This window comes from Petaurus breviceps, unplaced genomic scaffold (assembly GCF_028583685.1).
Source record: "Petaurus breviceps papuanus isolate PSGF00001 unplaced genomic scaffold, PetGlider_PUasm1.0 91133, whole genome shotgun sequence".
NCBI lineage: Eukaryota > Metazoa > Chordata > Mammalia > Diprotodontia > Petauridae > Petaurus > Petaurus breviceps.
The window spans coordinates 59,889,408-59,911,347 of record NW_027187419.1 but is presented as its reverse complement, the minus strand read 5'-3'; the positions used below and the strand labels follow the sequence as shown (position 1 = coordinate 59,911,347).

At 35.4% G+C, this 21,940-nt stretch overlaps 1 protein-coding gene across 7 annotated transcripts in view; it reads right to left on the bottom strand.

The window, feature by feature from the left end:
• Positions 1 to 2,477: 2,477 nt before the first annotated feature.
• Positions 2,478 to 21,940, bottom strand: part of CDK8 (cyclin dependent kinase 8) — a 137,693-nt gene continuing 118,230 nt past the window's right edge. The window contains exons 6-13 of one of the 7 annotated variants that reach the window (XM_069080354.1): positions 20,052 to 20,183; positions 17,293 to 17,421; positions 14,351 to 14,420; positions 13,004 to 13,076; positions 8,064 to 8,161; positions 6,942 to 7,032; positions 6,676 to 6,831; positions 2,478 to 3,765 (exon numbers count right to left, since the gene is read on the bottom strand). In XM_069080354.1, coding sequence (XP_068936455.1) covers positions 3,640 to 3,765; positions 6,676 to 6,831; positions 6,942 to 7,032; positions 8,064 to 8,161; positions 13,004 to 13,076; positions 14,351 to 14,420; positions 17,293 to 17,421; positions 20,052 to 20,183 — 875 coding nt within the window. In that variant the 3' untranslated portion in view covers positions 2,478 to 3,639. Of the gene's footprint in view, positions 3,766 to 6,675; positions 6,835 to 6,941; positions 7,033 to 8,063; positions 8,162 to 13,003; positions 13,077 to 14,350; positions 14,421 to 17,292; positions 17,437 to 20,051; positions 20,184 to 21,940 lie in introns of all 7 variants that reach the window. The other 6 variants (XM_069080355.1, XM_069080352.1, XM_069080353.1 and 3 more) reach the window with 6 other exon arrangements.

Here is a 21,940-nt window from a genome sequence, read left to right as displayed (position 1 = left end):
CTCCATCAGAACATACGCTCAGTGACGGCAGAGTTTGTGTTTGCTTTTCTTTGTTTCTCCAGGGCTTAGTATAGTACCTGGAATTTTACGTTTGCTCTTTTTTTTTTTTTTTGGGCTGAACCAAACAGGTTTATTATATCAATGCAATGACTTATTTGCTATCAACTAGCTTTAATGCCAGTTGTTAATTTAAGCATTTAATAAATGCTTATTCACCAGCTGACTGACACCAAGGTGGGATGAGGAAAGGCTTCATGAAGAAAGCACCTAAGCTGGATTTTAAAGAATTGTTTTGTTTTGAGAGGGGAAGGTAGGATAATTGGGGTTAAGTGACTTGCCCAAGGTCACACAGCAATTTTTTTTGTGTGTGTATGTTAAGTGTCTGAGGCCACATTCGAACTCAGGTCCTCCTGACTCCAGGGCTGGTACTCTCTTCGCTGCACCACCTAGCCGCCCTAATTTTAAAGAATTGTTAAGAATTTAACAGGTCCAGAAAAGTGGGGGACACATTCTAACATAGTGAGTAATGAGAACAAAAGTATCAAAATAGGAAAGTGAGAGCACGTTTGGGGACAGAGTACCCCAGTTTGGCTACAGAATAACACAGGTGGTAGAAAAGATGTGTTAAAGCTAGAAAGATAGGGTGGGACCAGATTCTAGAGGGCTTTGAATGCCAGGCAACAGAATGTGAATTTTGCTCAGCAGACAGTGAAGTATCGTTTAAAATTTTTGAGCAGAGTGACATGACCAAATCTATGCATATGTAAGATAAGTCAACTATAAGTATGAAAGACAGATTAGAAGGATAGTCCAGGTAGGCGGACTATGATGGTGGCAAAAGGAATCAAGAAGAGGGTGTAGATATGAGGATATCCTCAGAAAAACTGCCTTTGATAAGTGGGGGTTAGTCATTATTTTGCTGTATTATGTCACCTTCCCCCTAAAGTACACAAAGTAGCTTAAAAGTATTAATTTGTCTTTAAAGGATGAAACTTATTGATGGGACTGGGCCAAATAGTCACTAGATTGTCACTGTTCTTAAATTACATTTAAATATTCTTCTATATATATACTGACATTTTTAGAAGCTACGTTAAAGTTCCTCACCCTCTGAAAAAAGGGAAAAAAATTATTTCATAGCAACAAAGTTATTTTCAATACAATAGAATTTTGACTTATCCTAGAAATGTATAGATCATTGTTTATTTAATTCCATTTGGTCCATGTGTCTCTTATATTCAGGAAATCAGAATTTTAGGGAGAAAATGATTCTAATCCAATTTGAAATGTTAATTTTGGTGGCATTAGAACACAACAGTAATTGTGCTAAGTAAAATTAGTCAGTCAATAAGCATTTATTAATTATCTACTATGTGCCAGGCACTGCGCTAAGTGCTGGAGATACAAAAAGAGACAAAAGACAAGTCTTTGCTCTTAGGAGCTCACAATCTAATAGGTGACAATATGCAAACAACAATATACCGTGTTTCCTCGATAATAAGACCTATCCCGAAAATAAGCCCTCCCCTTACTGTGTAAGATTCCTCTAAAATAAGCCCTCCCTTGAAAATAAGCCCTCTGGTGTTTTTTCTGTCCAAAAAAATTAATAAGACAGTGTCTTATTATCGGGGAAACACGGTACAAACAAAATAAATTATTCTGAAGTAATCAACAGGGGAGACAATAGGACTAAGAGGGATTGAGAAAGTCTCCTGTAGAAGGTGGGATTTTAGTTAGGCCTTGAAGGAAGCCAGGAAAGCCAAAAGGTAGAGATAAAGGGAAGCATTTCAAGCAAAACGAACAGTCAAAGAAAATGCCTGGAGTCAGTAGATAGAGTTTCTTGCTGTAGGAACAATAGCAAGAAGGCCAGTGTCACTGAATTGCTGTGTGTGTGTGTAGGGTGGGGGTGCGAAGTGTTGAGGGAAAATCTGGAGAGACGGTATCTAGGTTATAAAGGGTTTTGAATGAGAAAGAGAGGATTTTGTATTGAGTCTTGAGGTGATAGGAAGTCTTGGAGCTAGGTGGACCTGTATTGTAGGAAAATCACTTTGGCAGCCCAATGGATGGACTGGAGTGGGGAGAGACTTGAGGCAGGCATACCCACCAGCAGGCTACTGCAATAATGCAGGTGTGAAGAATCGAGAGCCTGAACCAGGGTGCCAGTATCAGAGGAGTGAAGGGGGCATATTTGAGAGACATCGCAAAAGTGAAATTGATACGGTTTGGCAACAGATTGGATGGGGGGGGGGGGGTAGGGATGTGGCGGGGTGAGAAGAGTTGATGATCACACCCAGGTTGTGAGTCTAAGGACTGGGAGGATGGTGGTACCCTTGACAGTACAAGGGAAATCTGGAATGCGGGAGGGTTTGGAGGGAAAGATAAGTTCAGTTTGGGATAATGATAACGACATATTTAGAAATAGTTTACTTAAATGTCATGAGAGAAAGAAGCATAAAAAGAAGACAAGTAAAATCATATTCAGATTTATGAAAAATAAATTTATTACATAACACCTTGTTTTTAACAATGTTCAATTTTTTCCTCAGAATACTTGCGTCATTCATGTAAAATAGTTTGATACAGTACATTGTATGTTATAGGTTTTTTTCCTCATAAATTCTAAGGCTCTCCTACTCCTTTCTCCTTTGCTGAAGTAAGGGCACCCTAAGTAACGTGCGAACAAGTTTTAAGAAAGAAAATTAAATGAACAAAATTTTAATTCCACTACACCAAGTCAGCTCTGAAAATCAGGACAAAATATCTGAATGGATGCCGCACCTTTTCAAAGGAAGTTATCACCTCATGCTTTTTCATCTCAAAGCATGCTCACAATCAGCAACACCAACAGAAAAAATAAAACACTGTCTATGACAATCTTTTTAGTTTGTTTGCTAAACCAAACAGGTTTATATCAATGACAACATACTTATTTACTATCGAATAGCAGCTTTAATACCAGTCAAGTCATCGATTTAAAAAACAAAAAACAAATTCATAGGTTGGAAATTAATCTTTGGGAGGTCTGAAATCTGCTGGAAAAATTGCGTGACTTTATGTACTTTGAAAAAAAAATATGTACTAATTTTGTTGGTCAAAAACACTGATCATGTGGAAAATGAATCAACCCATTGAAAAGACTAAAAAGAAATATATACCAAAATAATCTCCATCTGAATCTTGATTATTTTGTTGGTTTTTGTTGTTGTTGACATATACTGTATGTTTCAAGTACCAGTTAAAGGATTTTGCGTACTATTGGTCAGATAATGTGACATCGAGAGAATTCACCACATACAAACAAGGAATGCCTGCCCCTAGCACATTTCACAGCTTCAACTGCTACAGACTGTCACTGACAAAATGCATTGGTCAGTCTGAACCATGTCAAGTAAACTATGGAAGTAGCATATCCACAACACAAACTGTGCTAGCACTTTCTTTTCAAGTCTAACTCCAAAACAGGCAACGTTTGCGAGCCACTGCTCCAGTCTGTGAAAAGCGGCAGAACTTGGCTATTGGACATTTTGAAGGTGTGGTTGTACAGTACATTCGCATGGCCCATACCAGGTTCCAGGCAGAGAGCTGCATGGTCAGTCCTGCAGCCTTAGCAACAGTGCATTGACATTGTTCAGATGCAGCTCAGTACCGGTGTGTCTGATGTGAGTACTGTGGAGGCTGCTGGGAGGTAGTTGAATATCCCATGCTGCTCTGTGGCTGTGATGTGCTTGGTCCAGGGTTGGGATAGGCAGCATGTGGATTGGAACGCTAGGAAAAGAGGAAAACGGCAAAAGGTACGAGTTAAGTGAGTAAGCAATTTGCAGTTGCCATACCTTAAAATGAACAATTGTCAATGAAGTGTGCTCACAAATCTCTGCTGAGTCAAGGTTTCAGGTCAGATTAAAGTGACTTTTAATACCAGTATCAATATTGCAACTTATGTTTTAAATCTCCTTTTTTGATTCATTAAACATACTCCGTTAGAGAGATCAAAAAGCTACACTTCAATACAATGCATTAGTGAACAATCATGATGTTCAAAGACAGGGCATCCCTGGTTACCCTCTCAACTGCTGGATGCTCCTTCCCTGGTGTGTTCCAAAATCACCGAACCATGAGAAGAAGGGCAGTCCTTCCCTCTCAGCCCAGATCATCATTTAGCAATGCCTCTTCTGAAGTTTCTTCTACCTTCATGGTGTAGAACTCCCAAGTTCCCCTTGCTGAATCCAGACTCCCGTCGTTCAGTCTCCTGCTGCTTCACTACTTCACCTGTTCCTTGTACATATCACTGTGCCAGTCTGTCCCCTGCTCCTCCCTACCCTCCTAGTCCATCACTTCTGTTCTGCCCTCACTTCCTTTCCTTGATCCTCTGGTCAACTCTGTCAACCAAACATTATGCTCTGCCTATCCCCATTCCCGGGTTACTACCACCCACCCCATCCTTTGCTCCTACCTACACGCTCCTAAACATTTGTTGGAGAAAGTTATGCCACAATGGCAACTAACTTCATTACCAAACAATCACCACCTGTTTGCCATGAGGAGCTTACTACAGCATACTGCCCTGCCACATATCCTTCTTTATCTTTGCCTCATGGAATCTCAAGCTTCCTTCCAAGCACAGATCAGTTGCTGCTTCCTACAAGAGGCTTGTCCTGGTTCCCCAGGGCATAGTGGCCTCTCCATGTTGGAAATACCTCGTATTTATCTTGTATGTATTTTACATTAACTTCTCTGTATATATGTTGCTCCCTCCTGTAAGAGTAAGGGCTGGGACTGTTTCCCTTGTACTTGTATCCATTCTCTAATACCCAAATGAATCTGTCATCTCACTGTTGCAGATAAAAACTATAAGGGACTTAATAAATGTTCGTTGAATTGATTTAAACTAATTTCTTAACAATTTTTTACTTTAACTTAATGCTTTATATACTATAGACATTTTTAACATGTGTAAATCTTATTTCTTATCCAGATCAACCCAAGACAATGAACAAAAGAAAAAGAAATATGACAGCAGGATGGGAGTTCTAATGTAGAACATATCTTATTGTAGGCAGGGACTCTCCCATTTTTGATCTAGCACAGTGCATGCCACCTAACAGGTGCTCAATGAATACTTGTTGAACAGATGACATATGTGGAATTAGCTTATTGTGCTTTGGTATACTTTTTATTTATGATTTTTATTTTCTTTTTTTTTAAGCAATTGGGGTTAAGTAACTTGCTCAAGGTTACATGGCCAGTTATTTCTGGGTGTGGTGCTAAGTATCTGAGCCCGGATTCGATCCCAGGTCTCCTGACTCTGGGGCTGGCGTTCTTACTCACTGCGCCACCTGGCTGCCCCTGATTTTTATTTTCTTAAAGTATTTATGAAAGGAAAAGTGATATATTGGAAAGATAAGGTGGAAAGCAGAATTTTTCAAATTTGGTAACTACACACAGAAAAACAGAAATAACAAAACTGATATTTCTGATAGCTCACCTGAGTGACAGGATTGTCCCCTACAATAATCCTATAACAAAAGATTAGCCATAAAAAAAATGTTTCAAAGAATATTTTATAATATCTTTCTTAATTTTGCCAGTGATTCCCTAGACTTATAAAAGTTTAAGGCCACAAAGATTTATAAAAATTAAAAACAAATATTTTTTCTCAAAATTAACCAATATAGACAATGGTTTAAAACACACTAAAGAATAAGCTTGATAAATGTCTTCACTTCTGAAGAATGCTGTTTAGAGGTTGTAGTATTGTTTGATTTCATTCCAAGGGTATAATCTTAATAAAGGTATAAACACATTCTTGAGCCAAAAATAGTGGAAAATGTATCTATCCAGACTGGGTGAAGGTGGGGGGGAGGAAGAAGAGTTAAGCTATATTTTGTAGGTGAGTCCACGTACAATCAAATTATTACCCTGAAGTATATAAGGACTAAAATTATGCTTTCTTTCTTAACCCAGATAGTATAGATACAGTCTTTCTCTGACAGCTTTAAACTCCCCTTTATTGTAGCCCCAACCCACCCACCCCCAAATCAAAGCCCAAAACAAAATCCCTAGGATTTTAACAATCTTCAAATACCGATTCTTAAAGATAACTGTAGCTACTTGGGAACTGTAGCATTCAAATTAAATAATCCCCTTTTCTTTTGTATGTAGGAAAAAAACTGTTCTGTTGAGTTTTCAGGGACCATCACATAGTGAACCCAGTTTGCTGTTTAGAATTAGCAGGAAAGAAACTGATTCTCAAAACAAATCTTACAAGAAAATAACATACATGTCATCTCAGTAGTAGATATGCCAATACCTAGGCAGCTAGGATGTACAGCAGATAGAGTGGTGGGCCTGGAATCAAGACTTATGTTCAAATCTGAACTAAGATACTTCCTAGCCATGTGACCTCAGGACAAGTCATTTAACCTCTGCCTGCCTCAAGTGTAAAATTGTGATAATAACTGTATCTACTTAATAGTTTTTGTGAGGATCAAATGAGATATTTTCAAAGTGCTTAGCCCAATGCCTGTCACATAGTATGAATTTAATCAATGCTTGTCCTCAGTCCCATGTGGATAAGGAAGGTGTTTAAATGACATGGAGATACATTATCGAACATTCACAATGATTTATCGCTTCCTGACTATCTTACCCACATGAAAGAGCTCTACAATGAAGTACCTGATAGTCTGAGGTCATGATCAGTCCACCTGAGGTAGTGGTAGGAGGAACAACTCTCACTTTTTTCAGTGGGGGTCCCTGTGCATGACTGCTGTCTTGATTCCCTGGATGGCCAGTTCCATTAGTATGGTTATTGCCCTGCTGCTGCTGCTGGTTCTTCTCAATTGGTTAAAAAGAAAAATAAATTTCAACTCAGAAGGAGAACAAAACTCAAAATATAAAAGGCTAGAGGTAAATACAACAAAACAAGAAGCTATAGATTGTACTTCAATATTTACTTTCTCTCCCTTGTCATCAGGCTCTTCTTCTGTTAAAAATTCACGTTTAGGATAAGGGATCTGGCAACCTGCAAAAACACTGGCCATAAGAAAACAAATAGTTACTGTCTTTTCAGAGATGGAATCAAAGTTTCTGTATCCATATGGGGGAAACTGGGCCATACATAGTGACTTTTGCATGGCTTCATCTGATTTTTTTCTTCCTTAACCATTTTTATAAAAAAGATTGGAACATATATTCTTAGTGAAACCATCCTTTGGCTAACAGATTTTTCTTATAATGGCACTAACATCACCACTGCAGCTATAGTATCTAAATAATGAAAGACTGATAGTGAATTAGCCAATAATATTTTAGTGCCTTATCCAATATTAAATTTCAATCATTTCAGATTTTTAAAAAGCACTTTTTATTACTTAAAGAATAAAAGAAAAAGTTTTATTTCATACTTTCAAAGAACTTTTCATGCAACTAAGAAATAGCTTGAATCTTTATTTCCAAATACTAACATTACTTGTAGGTACTTAAAAAAATAAAATCAGCCATTGCAACAGGACTTAGAATAATATGAATCAACCTTCTTCCTGGGTCATTAAATTTCTCTTCTCTAGATGATGTTGGAGATTACCACCAAAATATGATTCAGGAGTATCACTATGAAGATAAGAATTTATCTTCAAATGTTTGTTGAAGTGAATTGAATTTTACACTTTTGGCCACTTTTATGACAAAAGATGAGATAAGGAAATGTGAACTAATTAGCAAATGGCATTTGGCATTCCAGAACAGAGAGCTAGAACTTCAGGCCCTAAACATGAGTCTGGGAAGATCTATAGCATGAATAATCAACGTGTCAGTGAATAACAGGATTAGTGCTATGACTAATGGGATCAAAGTTTCATAAAGCAAGAGATTAACAGAAATGCCATTTAACTTCAAATCCCTCAAATGGCATCTCGGTCATTAGTGCTCATTTTTAACTTGTCAGAAGTGAAGTCTTTCCTTTCCGGCCATCCTGAGGGTGGCTATTTGGAGAGGGGTGACTAGGGGAAAACATGCAAGAAAACCTTTACTTGTCATGCCGACAGGGTAAGAAATCAATCACTTACTCTGATGTAGGAAGTGGATCTTCTAAGAAATAAGGATCCTGCATAGCCTGCTCTGAGGTAATTCGCTTTATTGGGTCCATAGTAAGCAACTTCTGAAGCTGAAACCAAAAGTCACAAACATATTAATATATTACTCTGAACCTTATGAAGGAAAACTTGTGACCAGAAGGCCTGATTGTCTTTCACTAAACAAAATTTGAGTATAAAAGGTGCCTATTTGTACGAAGGAAATATATCAAAATTCACAAGCTATTAGTTCAATGCAATTACAGGGAATGAAAAGTATACTCAAATGGGAGCCTGGAGACCTGGGTTTAATAAGAGCTCTACTACACACTAACTGGGTTGTTATTGTTCAGTCATTCAGCCATGTTTGACTCTCTATGACCCCATGGACCATAGCATGTCAGGCCCTTCTATCCTCCACTATCTCTCAAGATCTGTCCAAGTTCATGTTCACAGTTTCCATGATACAATCTATTCATCTTATCCTCTGCTGTCCATTTTTTCTTTTGTCTTCAATCCTTCCCAACATCAGAGTCTTTTCCAATGAGTCCTATCTTCTCATTATGTGGCCAAAGTATTCAAGCTTCAGATTCAATATATGATCTTCCAGTGAATAGCCCAAATTAATTTCAAATCTGATTTGAAAACTGATTTGATCTCCCTGCTGTACAAGGGACTCTCAAAAGTATTTCTCTAAGCATCTCAAAAGCATCAATTCTGTGGTGCTTGGCTTTCCTTAAGAGTCCAACTCTCACAACCATAAACTGCTACTAGAAAAACCATAGCTTTAACTACAGGGACCTTTGTCAGCAAGATGACGCCTCTGCTGTTCAGTATGCTGTCCAGATTTGTCATAGTTTTCCTTCCAAGGAGCAAATGTCTTTTTTTTTTTTCGCTTTTTTGGGGGGCAATTGGGTTTAAGTAACTTGCGCAAAGTCACATGGCTAGGCTTTTTGTTTGTGTGTGTTAAGTGTCTGAGGCTGGATCCGATCCGAACTCAGGTCCTCCTGACTTCAGGGCCAGCACTCTACTCACTGCGCCACCTAGCCACCCCTGCAAATGTCTTTTAATTTCATGGCTGCAGTTGCTATCTGCAGTGATCTTTGAACCCAAGAATATAAAATCTGATACTGCTTCCATTTCTTTTCCTATTTGCCAAGTAGAGATGGCACAAATTGCCCAGATGTTAATTGTTGTTTGTTTTTATATTAAGCTTCAAGTCAGTTTTTATGCTCTCCTCTTTCACCCTTATCAAGAAGCTTCTTGATTTCTCTTTACTTTTTGCCACCAAAATCATGTAGTCTACATATCTGAGATTGTTGACATTTTTCTTGACAACCTTAATTCTGTTTTTTTTATTCATCTGGCCTAGCATTTCACATGACGTACTCTGCATATAAGTTTATTAAATAAGATGACAATATACAGCCTTATTGCACTCCTTTTTCCAATCTTAAACTAATCAGTTGTTCCACCTTCAATTCTAACTTTTGCTTCTTGACCCACAGAGAAGTTCCTCTGGAGCCAAGTAAGATGATCTAATACTCCCATCTCTTAGAACACTTGTCACATTTTGTTGTGATCTACACAGTCAAAGGCTTTGGTTTAGTCAATAAAGCAGAGGTAGATGTTTTCCTGGTTAGAGATGAAATGATGAAATGGTGGGAAACAGCAAAGAAGGTCAATTTGGCAGGAACACTGACACAATTCTTTCGCTTTCTCCATAGTCTAGTGAATGTTGGCAATTTGGTGTCTAGTTTCTCCACCTCTTGGAAAACCAGCCTGCTCTTCTGGTACTTCTCAGCTCCCATATTGCTGAAGCCTAGCTTGTAGAATCTTAAGCATAACCTTGCTGGCATGTAAAATTAGCACAACTGTTCAATAATTTGAACATTCCTTGGCATTGCCCTTCTTTAGGATTTCTTATCTGTAAAATCAATGGGTTGGATTAGATGATCTCTGATCTCCACTGTAACTATAAAATTCTTTGAAAATACATATACTTGGGGAGGCTAGGTGGTGCAGTGAGTAGAGCACTGGCCCTGGAGTCAGGAGGACCTGAGTTCAAATCTGGCCTTAGACACTTGACACACTTACTAGCTGTGTGACCTTGGGCAATTCACTTAACACCAATTGCCCTCCAAAAAGAAAAAGAAAAAAAAATACATATACTCAGGGCAGGTAGGTGGCACAGAGGATAGAGCACTGGCCCTGGAGTCAGGAGGACCTGAGTTCAAATCCTATCTTAGACATGTAACACTTACTAGCTGTGTGACCCTGCATAAGTCACTTAACCTCAGTTCCCTTGCGTGCACTCTCCCCCCACCCCAAAGAAAAAATATACTAAAATCTTTTTACTTTTGTATCCCTTTTTTGGAAAGGAAGAGTAAATAGATTTTGAAAAAATAAACTAGAGTAAATCAATGATATTTGAAGGAACAAACATACTAAAAGGTGACCCTTAAATATTAAATAAATATTTAATAAACTTAAGTAAAAACCAAGTCCATCCAAATAGAACATTTGGACTTAATACTCCTGGTACATTCAGTGATCTGTTCTATTATAATTCTAATCTAATAAACCTCACTTGCCTTGAGGTTTAATATGAGAAGATAAAAATAACAATTTAGATATATGTAGTACCTGGCAGTCACAAAATCATTCTAAGACACTGTTATATCTCTTGTGTCATTTGATCTGAGGTCGGCATTATTATCTTCACTTTGCAGATAAAGAAATGTAGGGCCAGAGAGAGGAAGTGACTGACCCTACAGTTATTTGTCTAATAAGTATCTAGTGCTTACTGGCTCTGAATTAAGAAATGAACCTAAATCTTCTGATTCCAAGATCAATATTCTTTAAAACTATGTTGCCCAGTTGAAGGACTTCAAAGAGGTCCACACAGATAGTTCCAATGCTAAAGGATTGCTGGAATGCTATCATTTGATTGAGTTTTTTAAAAGTTGCTATTTTAATGGATTCTACCTTTATCCTGAAGGACTGAAGGAGATAGGAAGATACAATATTAGCAAGGATCTATTAGCATAAACCCAAGATAAATACATATCTATCAGGTGCCTACTCAGTGTAAGACTTCGGGTTAGGCCCAGGGGACATCAAACAAAACAAAAAAATAGGATCTGCTCTCAAGTGACAACCTGGAGGTTACAAGAAGTAAAGAAATAAGAGTGTTTTGTTTTCTTTTTTCTTTTTTGGTGGGGAAAGTGGAGTTTGGTTTAGATTTACAGTTTTGGTTTCATTGTGTATCTGGAGCTCTGGGAAGGCTGTCTTTCTATCACAGTAAGTCAGCACCTGCTTTACAAATAACAATCTTGGAGGGTTGATTGGGGCACTGAGGAATTAAATGACTTGCCAAGGATCACACAGCTAATATGGGGTCAGAAGAAGAACTTGAACCCAGGTTTTCTTGATTCTGAGGCTAGTACTCTTCCAACATGCCACAATACAGGAGAAAGCACTAGCCACTATGGACATCAGTAAAGGCTTCTTATAGGAGGTGATCCATTAGCTGAAACCTGAAAGAAGCAAAGAAGTCTAAGAGTCAAAGGAAAGAAAAGAATGCACTCCAGGAACCAAGGTTAGAGATGAAATGATGAAATGGTGGGAAACAGCAAGAAGGCCAATTTGGCAGGAATGCTGACACATGAGGAAAGTGGGCCAAGGATGGAGCCTTGGGAAACGCTCACACAAACTGGATGGAAAGATGATGATCCAGAAAATGAGACTGAGGATCAGACAGTAAGTATCACTTAACTAAAACAGTTTCAGAACTCACTAAACTGCTTATGGAGTTATAAAAGAACTACTGGTTGGTATTATTTAGGATAAACCAAGGAGTGACAGGATCAGTTCAGGTCACCCCATGATACAAACATCTCATTCCTCTCCAAATAAGTTGCAAGGAAGTACAATTTTAGGGTTCCTGTGAATTATCTTTTCATACGAACAATAGATTTCTCTAAAAATTCACAAACCTATCAAATATTTAAGGAACTTGTTCATGACTCTGCTAATTTTATATTTATAAATCAGACTAATTTTGTATAAAGTTATTTCACAATTTGGATCTAACTCTAAATATGTCACAACAATCTACTATTGAAATCAAAGTACACTGGTCCTATGGAAAGTTAAGAAATGCAGTTTGAAATGTTGACAAGACGTAATCATCATATAATTGTTGTTACTATTATAAATATTTGCTGAGTAAGCATGAAAATGAAGCCACATTTAGTTTTCAAGGCATTGGAAGTATTATCTATTGAACTGTTAAGGAGCACATGATGGTAGAGTATATAAAAATAAGTCAGAAAATGAAAAAAAATATATCGAGCTGCCTTTCAAAGATTCCCTTTTACATTTCAAAAAGCATACTTTTGGAGTCCAACTAAGCAATACTTCTGTTCCAATGTGACAAAGTTAGTATTAGTGACAAAAATATATTGTCAAATATGGAATTGGCAGTAGTAAAAAGTACAATAAAACTTCATCATGAATCACCACACTATTACAGATTCATTTATAAGTCAAATGCTATACATACAATAGGACAATGCCTCTTTTAATACAATATTGAAATTTCAATGTCATCCTTGTTTTCCAATAGCATAATTATACTAGGATTCAACTGTACTTTTAAAATGCCTTAAGCAGTTCTTTAAAGTATTTGACTGTGAAACAAATAAAACAACAAAAATATTTGAGTTAGTATTAATTAGAAATCTATGTAAAATAGGTAAATTCTGACTTGTTAAACTACCCCATAAGCCAGGAAGAATAAGTGCTCTGAAACATGTGCTGGGCTAGGCACACAGATGAGCTCTTCTTCTTAGAGACCAGCCACAAGGTGAACCAGTCATTCATTATGCACCAAGGCAGCTGTATTATGGTTGCCATTAATCAGGGCTTACCAAGTGGAATGCTTTACTGTCTGGTTTAACTTTATGTTTTTCCATATACTTGATAAGGCTGCAGTTGGTATATCTGAAAGAGAAACACTGTAAGATGTAGAATCATATCAGATTTAAGTTGAGATTAATTTTACATAGCAGAAAAAAAAGGAATGATTTTTTTATCTTTGATTACTGATTATGATATATATGAAAATAGTTATATACATGTAAAGACTAACATAAAATTCAGACATATTTCATTCAATATCTCTTTCAGTCGTCTTCTAATGAATGTGGCACATATCGTTTAACTAACGTGAAAATACATAATATATAGTGAATCGCTATTTGAGCACTTAATTTTACACTAAAACTTAGGATTTTCAAACTTACTTCTCAAAAATTTATCTCAGCCTTGTACTTAAGTTAAAATGCAGAAGTACTCCACATAAGGTTACCCCTAATCAGCATCATTAATACATTTAATAGCTAGCATTTAGATAGCACTTTATGGTTTGAAAACACTTTACAAATATTATCTAATTTTATCTTCACAACAATATTTCAATGAAGGTGCTATTTTATAGATAAGGAAACAGCCAGACGAAGGTTAAGTGACTTGTCCAGCATCATACAGCTAGTAAGTGTCTGAGACCGGATTTGAACTCAGGTTTTCCTGACTCCAGGTCTAACACTAAATCCACTGAATCACCCATCTGCCAATTATAAACATTATAAGCAAACTCCAAGAAAAACTTAACACTATAACACTCTTTGACCAAGCAACCTCGCATAATACTACTCTATGGGACTAACTGCCTCCTCTAAAATTGTTTTATCTGTAATCATATTTTCATTTTACCAACTAACGATGCCAGTTAGGAGATATATTACACACACACACACACACACACACACACACACACACACACACACATTATTAGTACACAATATTTTCCCAACATGAAGAGTAAATGGGAATCATGCCGCTCATTATTTACTGAACATAAATTATTATTTATCTTGATAAATGAGAAAATAACAAATTTAGTTTCTTTTTAGTTTAAAAAATTATTTTCACATCCATCAAAATGACATTTATTCATATATATGGGGGGAGGAGAGAAAGATCTCTCTTCTGACCTCACATAGCAAGATTTTTCCATTTTAACAATTACCACTCAAGAAAAACTAAGACAACAACCATTTGTCAAAATTTAAAGGACACTAAACAGGTTAAATATTTTGAATAATCTTATATTGAGTGATGTCAGGTCTCACACTTTGGTAACATGGAAATTATAAAATGACAGGACTTCATACTAAATAAAAAGCATGCAACAAAATGCATTTTCTGTGACTTACGTATTTCTTCGGAAATCTTTCATTAATGTTGAATGTTCAGGCATCTTTTTTATATCTTCCCAATCTTTATCTGTGAAGTACATTCATTAATTTTATATTGCCCAACTTGCTACTATCAGTGCACAAAATATATTTTAGGGTGTTACCCCAATTTTTATTATGCCAAATGATATAATTCATCTAATTTCACTTTTTGAAATAAACTTTGCTGGTCCCATCTGTAATTTTCTCAAAGGTAAGAGAAAGTTATTCTCCTTTTGTAGCTTTTAAAACTGGTAACAAACTTTTCTCATAATTCTCATGCTCAAACATCTAGAGCTGGAAGGGACCTCATTTTACACATAAGGAATCCGAGGCCAGAAAGTTAAGTGACTTGCCAAAGGCTACACAGATAATAAGTGGCAGTGCCAGGTCTTGAAACCAGGGCCTCTAATGATCTGGCCTTGCCTCTTTATTTCATTCTTTATCACATACATTTCTTCACAGTAATATAATGTAACTATTAAGAAGTAAATTTATATAACTTATTCTCGTATGAATTTTACTTTCAGAATCAACCAAAATTACTCAAAAGTCCTAGAAACAAAATGGTTTGGGTGAAGAAAACTTTATTACCTAGAATAGAATTCCTAAGTAAGAAAGCATATGTTTGTCCTATTTATCTAGCCAGTGGTTTTTTTATTGTTTGTTTTGTTTTTTTGCCTAAGAGTTGCTCAGAAGGCTATGCCCAAATAACTATCTTTATTATAACTATTAATGAACATTTACCAAGTGCACACTGGGTATATAGTGCTGTATTAAGTACAATGAAATACTTTAACAGCACCTTTAGCACATATATATGGTTGAGATGATTTTACTTTACTCCACAGGAACAAATATTTTTCTACTACAACTTCCTATTAAACAACAATACTGAAAACAGTGAATGTACATTCTTTATTTACATTTATTCCTAAAATGAAAATCCCCATCTTGTCAGTTTCCCAACTCCACTAGCTCTTTGCTAATATCATTCTTCCTATTTCTAAAGTTAGAAATCTTAGTATCAACTTTGATTCTTCTCTCTTATCTTCTGTATACAGTTTACCATGTCCAATCAATTATTCCTATAAGATGCCTCATGTTTGCCTTTTTTATCTACATTTCCTTTGTTATCACATAAGTTAAGATCCTCATTACTACAAACTTGGATACTCCAATGACCTCTTGGATGGTTTCTCAAAAAAATAAACTTTCTTCAGTCTGATATATCTTGCATGGTATTGTCAAACTAGTTTTGCTAAATCATTTAATCTTTCATTCATCGTGTCACTTCCTTGCTCAAGGATATGTAATAGCTTTTTGTTCCCTATTATATCAATTCAAACTCTTCTGGCAGGTTTTTGGTGTTTTTTATAGTCTGATCTCCCCTCCACTTACACAATTTATTTATCACTATTTTTCAACAATCCATGTTGTTTCTGTCTACTCTAGCAGACTCCATAGAAGTCATGCTCATTCTTGCTTCTGAATCTGTTTATGCTTTTCTCCTAGAGTTTAATGACATCCCAACTTGCCTGTGACTACTCAAACTGTAGCTCTTCTACAAGGCCTAATTCACATCTTTTTCAGGAAGTTTTCTATGACTAATTCAGAACTATAGCATTTTCTACCCTCTAAACAATTATAGTCTGTTTCACATAATAATTTCCACTTAGTTATAAATTAGTTTGTGTTGACGATGCTGAGAGACTACATGGCACCCAATTGGGGTTAAGTTACTTGCTCAAGGTTACACGGCCAGTTATTTCTGGGTGTGGTGATAAGTATCTGAGCCCAGATTCAATCCCCAGGCCGGTGCTCTTACTTGCTGTGCTACCTGGCCACCTCTTCATGGCACCCATTCTAAGTGACAGAAAGCCTGCCTCAAGTTCAAGTCTAGTCTCTGACATAGCCTGGATGTATGGTCCTCTGAAATTCACTTAACCTCTCAGAGCTCCCAAGCCTCTCTAAGTCTGCATATTGTGAAATAGTTGCTGATCTGAATTGGTAGAAGGGGTTTCATTACTGGGAAGTTTTCTATACCAATTAAATAACAGCAATGGTCCCCTATAGCAAAAAATAAACATTTAGGGAGGGAAATCTTATATTCTCTAGCTGTTCTAGTATAGGCCCTATTTTTTTCAAGTAGACCCTTTAAAGACAGTTCTCTCATATTTCTTTTATAATAGCACCTAGAGCAAGAAAGCTGAGCATATACCATAGTTGTTTGTATTTATTACTGTCCATTTCACCCTGAAAAACTAGATAGTAAAAACTTATAGAAACTGTAAAGAATTTGGAGGCAGAAAATCTTAACTCTAGCTCCAACTCTGCTTGGGACTTCCTAGAGGATTAAGGGTTAAGTGCAATTTCTCCTTCTGAAAAGAAAAATGATAAATCATATGTCTACTCTGTCTTTTATGAAATGTGAGAATAGACTAACAGAAAAGAACACACTTCGAAGAAATGCACAACATATAAATATCTTAGTAGTAGTTACTGCTCACTAATATTAGAAAATATGAAAGTACAACTCAAGATCTCTCTAAGGTTTCTTGAACCACAGTGACCTTTACTATATCCTATAGCTACATGAAACCCAAAATTGCAGCAATCCCCTTATTCCATTAACAGTGGAGTCTTTAAAAGAATAAAAATCTTTAAAATATTTTGTTATTTTTCAAACATAAAACAATTTTTATCCCTATTCCCTCTACAAATCCAGGTCACCATTTAATATACAAACTAAATATATATACATATATATGTGTGTGTGTGTGTGTATTTGTGTGACCTTTTGAACAAAATATTCTATACAGTTTTTATGCTTTACTTAGTCTAACCTTGTTTTAAAAAATACACCTTTTCAAATGCAGATATCTAAAATTAAATAAGAGTGATAAAAATGCAATATGTACCTGCAGGAAATCCCATTACATTGAATATTCTGTCCAGCTGGTCATGGTGATAAGGATTACTAGTTTTGATGTCCTCTTGTCGACAGTGAAATATTGGTTCTGAAGTTAGTAGCTCTGCAAATATACACCCTATAGCCCAAATATCTTTAAGGGAAAAAAAAAGAAAGAGAAAAAGGAAAAAGAAAAAGAAAAGGAAAGGAGGAAAATAAAGTGGATCTTTCCAAAAGAAAATGCATTGTTGGGGTTTGGGTTTGTTTTTTTTTTTTTTTTGGAGGGATGAGTGGAGAAAAGGAAAGTATTCTTTATAAAAAAAAAAGGAAAGCTTATTCATTCCTAAACAATTAATATACCATGAGATTACATTAATTTTAAACTCCACACTTTAAATCCTGTTGTCCCACCTCCCCCCCACCTAGTAGTCTTACTCTAAATCTCAGTCTAAATTTAGAATAGTTGAGTGAAGTTATTTATGCCAAAACCAAAATCACATCCATAAAACAGGTTTCAAGGTCCCTTATATAAGAAGTGATAACTGAAAATAAAACAAAATTAAAAGCAAGCAATACTTTTTTTTTTTTAAACAGGCAGGCAGGGCACTTTTGTGTAATGAAATGATTATTATCATTTTTGTCTCCTTGCTAATTTGAGAAGTTCAATAAGTGCTTCATCGTTAATCCTAATTAGTAAACTTCTATTGCCAGAAGGAAAATGTTAACTTTCAACTTCAAATAGTTATTGAAACAGTATTCCTGTTCTCAAAGAGCATGTAGCACTCCAAAGTGTTCCTTTCAGTTACAAATTGTATCTCAACCTCTGAGTGCTTTTCAGTATCTGTGACTAGCTCAGTGAAAATGGCAACATAATCACTATTTAAAAAGGGGGGTCAAGGTAACTGCTCTCTTTTTACACTGTAAACTCATTTAGCAAAATTCAAACTACATATTTATTTTCTTATTGCCTCACATTTAAAGTCTACTTACCAGAATTATTCATTACTAAAAAAAAAAAAAATTGAAACACAAATAGGAAAAAAAGATGGACTGACTTATCCTTTAAAAAAATAATGAAGATGGCAGGTGATATATGTGATACATGATGCACACAACAGATAGACAACAAATTCAGGAAAACTAGATTCTTTTGGCCAGTATATGAACTAAATTTTTAAAAATTATTCAGATGCAAATCAATGAAGGGGGGAAACTTTTTAAAATCTTATTTTCAAGTAAGTTAGCTACGTTAATTGTGGTCTTGTATAAAATTTATAGAGATCCTCCAAGCCAAAGATTAACTGTATCGTCACCCTCAGCAAAGTACAATTTGGCAGTAAATGAATTATCATCTACCTGTTCTTGAAAGAAAACCTATCACTGATACAAAAAGGTTATCTTTGATATGAACCCAGGATTCCATTTCCCAGTAATAAATGAATTTCTCAATCCTTACATTTCACACCAAAGAGCCACCAAGCTCAGTCAACACTTTTAAATGAAAACATCTATGGTCAAGGTAACTAATGTTTTAAACATTTATCTCTGAACAACTTTTTCACACAGCATGAATTTAAAGATACTCTAAGTTTGCCAACTATCCTTCCCTACTAAGAAATTATCAGGTAACAATTTACACTGTAATTATACACCAAGTTGACCTATAATAGTGTTAAACAATCAATTAAGAAATCTACACAATGATGCTATAAAATATGAATTTTATATTTATATTTATAAAATTTATATAAATATATTTCTATTTATAAAATTTATACTTTATTTTTTTAATATTTAATTTATAAAATTTTTTTTAACATAACACATTAGAATCTTGCTCCAAATTCTAGGTCATGGCATAGAAGAGACATCAGAATATGTTGGACTGCTTAAGCTAGTAAGAAAGTGGCTTGATGGATAAAAGCTAAAACATAGAGGGAGATAAAAAGAGGAAGGCAAATGTAAAGGGAAGAGAGGGCAAGTTTGTTCCAAGCCCTTGATCATCTACGGTAGCTTCCTTCTCAACATATACCTCACTTTCAGTATCTTCTATGTCTTGCATACTGACGTGAGATCACTTTTTATTCATATCATTTTGCCCATTTTATTTTCCACTCAAAATTTTTTCCAGTGATTCCCAATCAATATACAAATCAAATTAAAACATGTCAACTATGAACTTTAAAATAATTCACTTAGTAGCTTACCATACCTAAATTGCTCTCATCCCACACTACTCTTCAGTCGATGTTGTCAAACACATATAGAAGGTTCCTATTTATGGCTTCCTATTCCTTCCTCCTTGCACCAGTGTGTCTTTTGTTAAGCCATATAGTATTTATGGAATATCTTCTCCAATCTTATCTATCACATCATGTCTACTTAGCCCTTCCAAAATGATGCGGTTAAATAATTGAAGGATTAAACTTGTTCTGTTATTTGTCTCTGGAAGGCAGAACTAGGACCAACATGTAGAAATTATAAGGAAAAACAATTAGGTTCAACATAAGGAAAATTTTCCTAATAATTAGAACTGTCCAAAAAAATGGAATGATTTTTTTTTTTTGGCTAGGAGAGTACATTTTCTGTTACTGTTTGTCTTCAAACAGAGGCTGGCTTGAATGATCATTTGTTGGCAATGTAGGCAGGATCCATGCTTTGGATGAGGCTGGACTAGATGACCTCTGAGGTCCCTTCCAACTCTTAGATTCTAAATACTATTTCACAAGAGTAATAGCTAAGTGGCAATTTTTAATTAGTTCTACTCACCAATAGCTTTGGTATAATGTCTTGCTCCAAGAAGGAGCTCTGGAGCTCTGTACCAGAATGTTACAACTACTGGATCCAAATCTGCTAAAGGCTTCAAAGGTGAATTAAATAATCGTGCAAAGCCCATGTCAGCTGTGAAATTTAAAACAAAACAAAAAAATCCATTTTAATATTAAGAAAATAGATTTTTCCAAGTTTTACTGATTATGTAACATTTCATAGTACTCATGTAAAAGAACAATAGTTTGAAGTAATAAAACTTTTATATATTAATGAAGTTCTTTACATAACCAACTTAGATATCTGCATACCTTGAGTGCTATCTGTTGTCACCCAGATCTTTGATGAGATTATGTCCATGGTCCTGCTCCCTTTGGTAAATATGACCCTAATCTCATAGGCAGGTTTCCATCTATTATGCCAACACAGAGGCAAAGAGTCATGACCCTAAGATGGGTTTTGGTGTTAATGAAGACACTGTCTCTGACAATCATGAGAAGTGGCATACAGTTCTGACAAAGATGGATGAATTATCTGCTACTTTAAATTGTCTGTGACTATTTTACTAGCATAGATAATTGAGAAGCAAAAGCATTTTTATTTCATTCCTGATGTTTCTTCCATGGACTTATGTTAGATTTAAATGACTAAATCTTAGAACTGTAAAACCTGAAGAGATCACAAAGATCATCCAGTTCAACCTCATAATTTTACAGATGAAACTAAAGACCAGAATGGGTTAAATGACTTTTCCAAAAGTCATTATACAGTCATTTATGACAGATTTGAAATTCAGTTTATGTGTATGAAATGAATATATATATATATATATATACACACATACATACATACAGAAAGAGAGAGATCTAAAGTAACTTCCATATCATCTATTCACTAGTTTCAAGCTTACCCCAGTATTAACCCAGAATTCTTTAACATTGAAAAACTATTAAGTAAGGTTAGCTTCTCTCCTAATGGAGCTCTTTAATAAAGCAAGCATTGTTCTAATGTACTTAAATTATTTGACTAAGAGAATATAGTAATCATTAATCTGGCAAAGAATTATAATTCTATATAATCATATTTCAAGAGATGATTACAGTTAAAAGTAACACTTCCTTTCAAATGTGTCAATCTGCACACATTAGCTTTTCCACCTTCTCCCATACCCTCTGAAGAACTTTTACCTTAATAAAAAGTTTAATAACATCAAATTAGAGAATTTAAATATTTTATGTAAAATCTCCCCAAATCTCACACTAAGCAGTACATGTAAAAGTATTACTTAACAGGATCTCTCCTATTTCTTAAGCTTATCTAGAAAAAGAATTGTTTGGCAGGTTCTCTCATTTCCTAACCTTTGCTAGAAGCTTTCATTTGAACTTTATCAAATTTGATAGATACCTTCTCCTTTAATGCTTAGTCATCTGTTAAGGTCTAAAGAGATGCTTAGTGTCCTGTTCTTCTCCAGAATATATGATTGGAGAGTTAATAAGAAAGACATTTGATTAAAAGTTTGCACAGTCTAAGTCATAAAAATTTAGATTGTACAGCCACGATATATGTAGCTAATATGAAACTATCAACTGAAAAGAAATATCAAGGACTTATACAGAGGAAAGAGAGGTGAGGAAGGATAAAAGGCATGAGAAGTTCACGCTCTGGTAGAGCAGAACCTGTCAGCTGATATGGAATTCTGCAAACCAAAATATTAAATTTGGTACATAGGTCTACTAGTCTTCCCATTTTAAATTAAATATAATTTTGTGAAAGCATTTCATCATTTCCTGGTGCAAAAACATAAAATAGCTTAAATATATATGACTAATATGACTAGGGAAATGACAGTAAAAAATGAGAGAAATGACACATTTGTTCTTTCCTTAGAG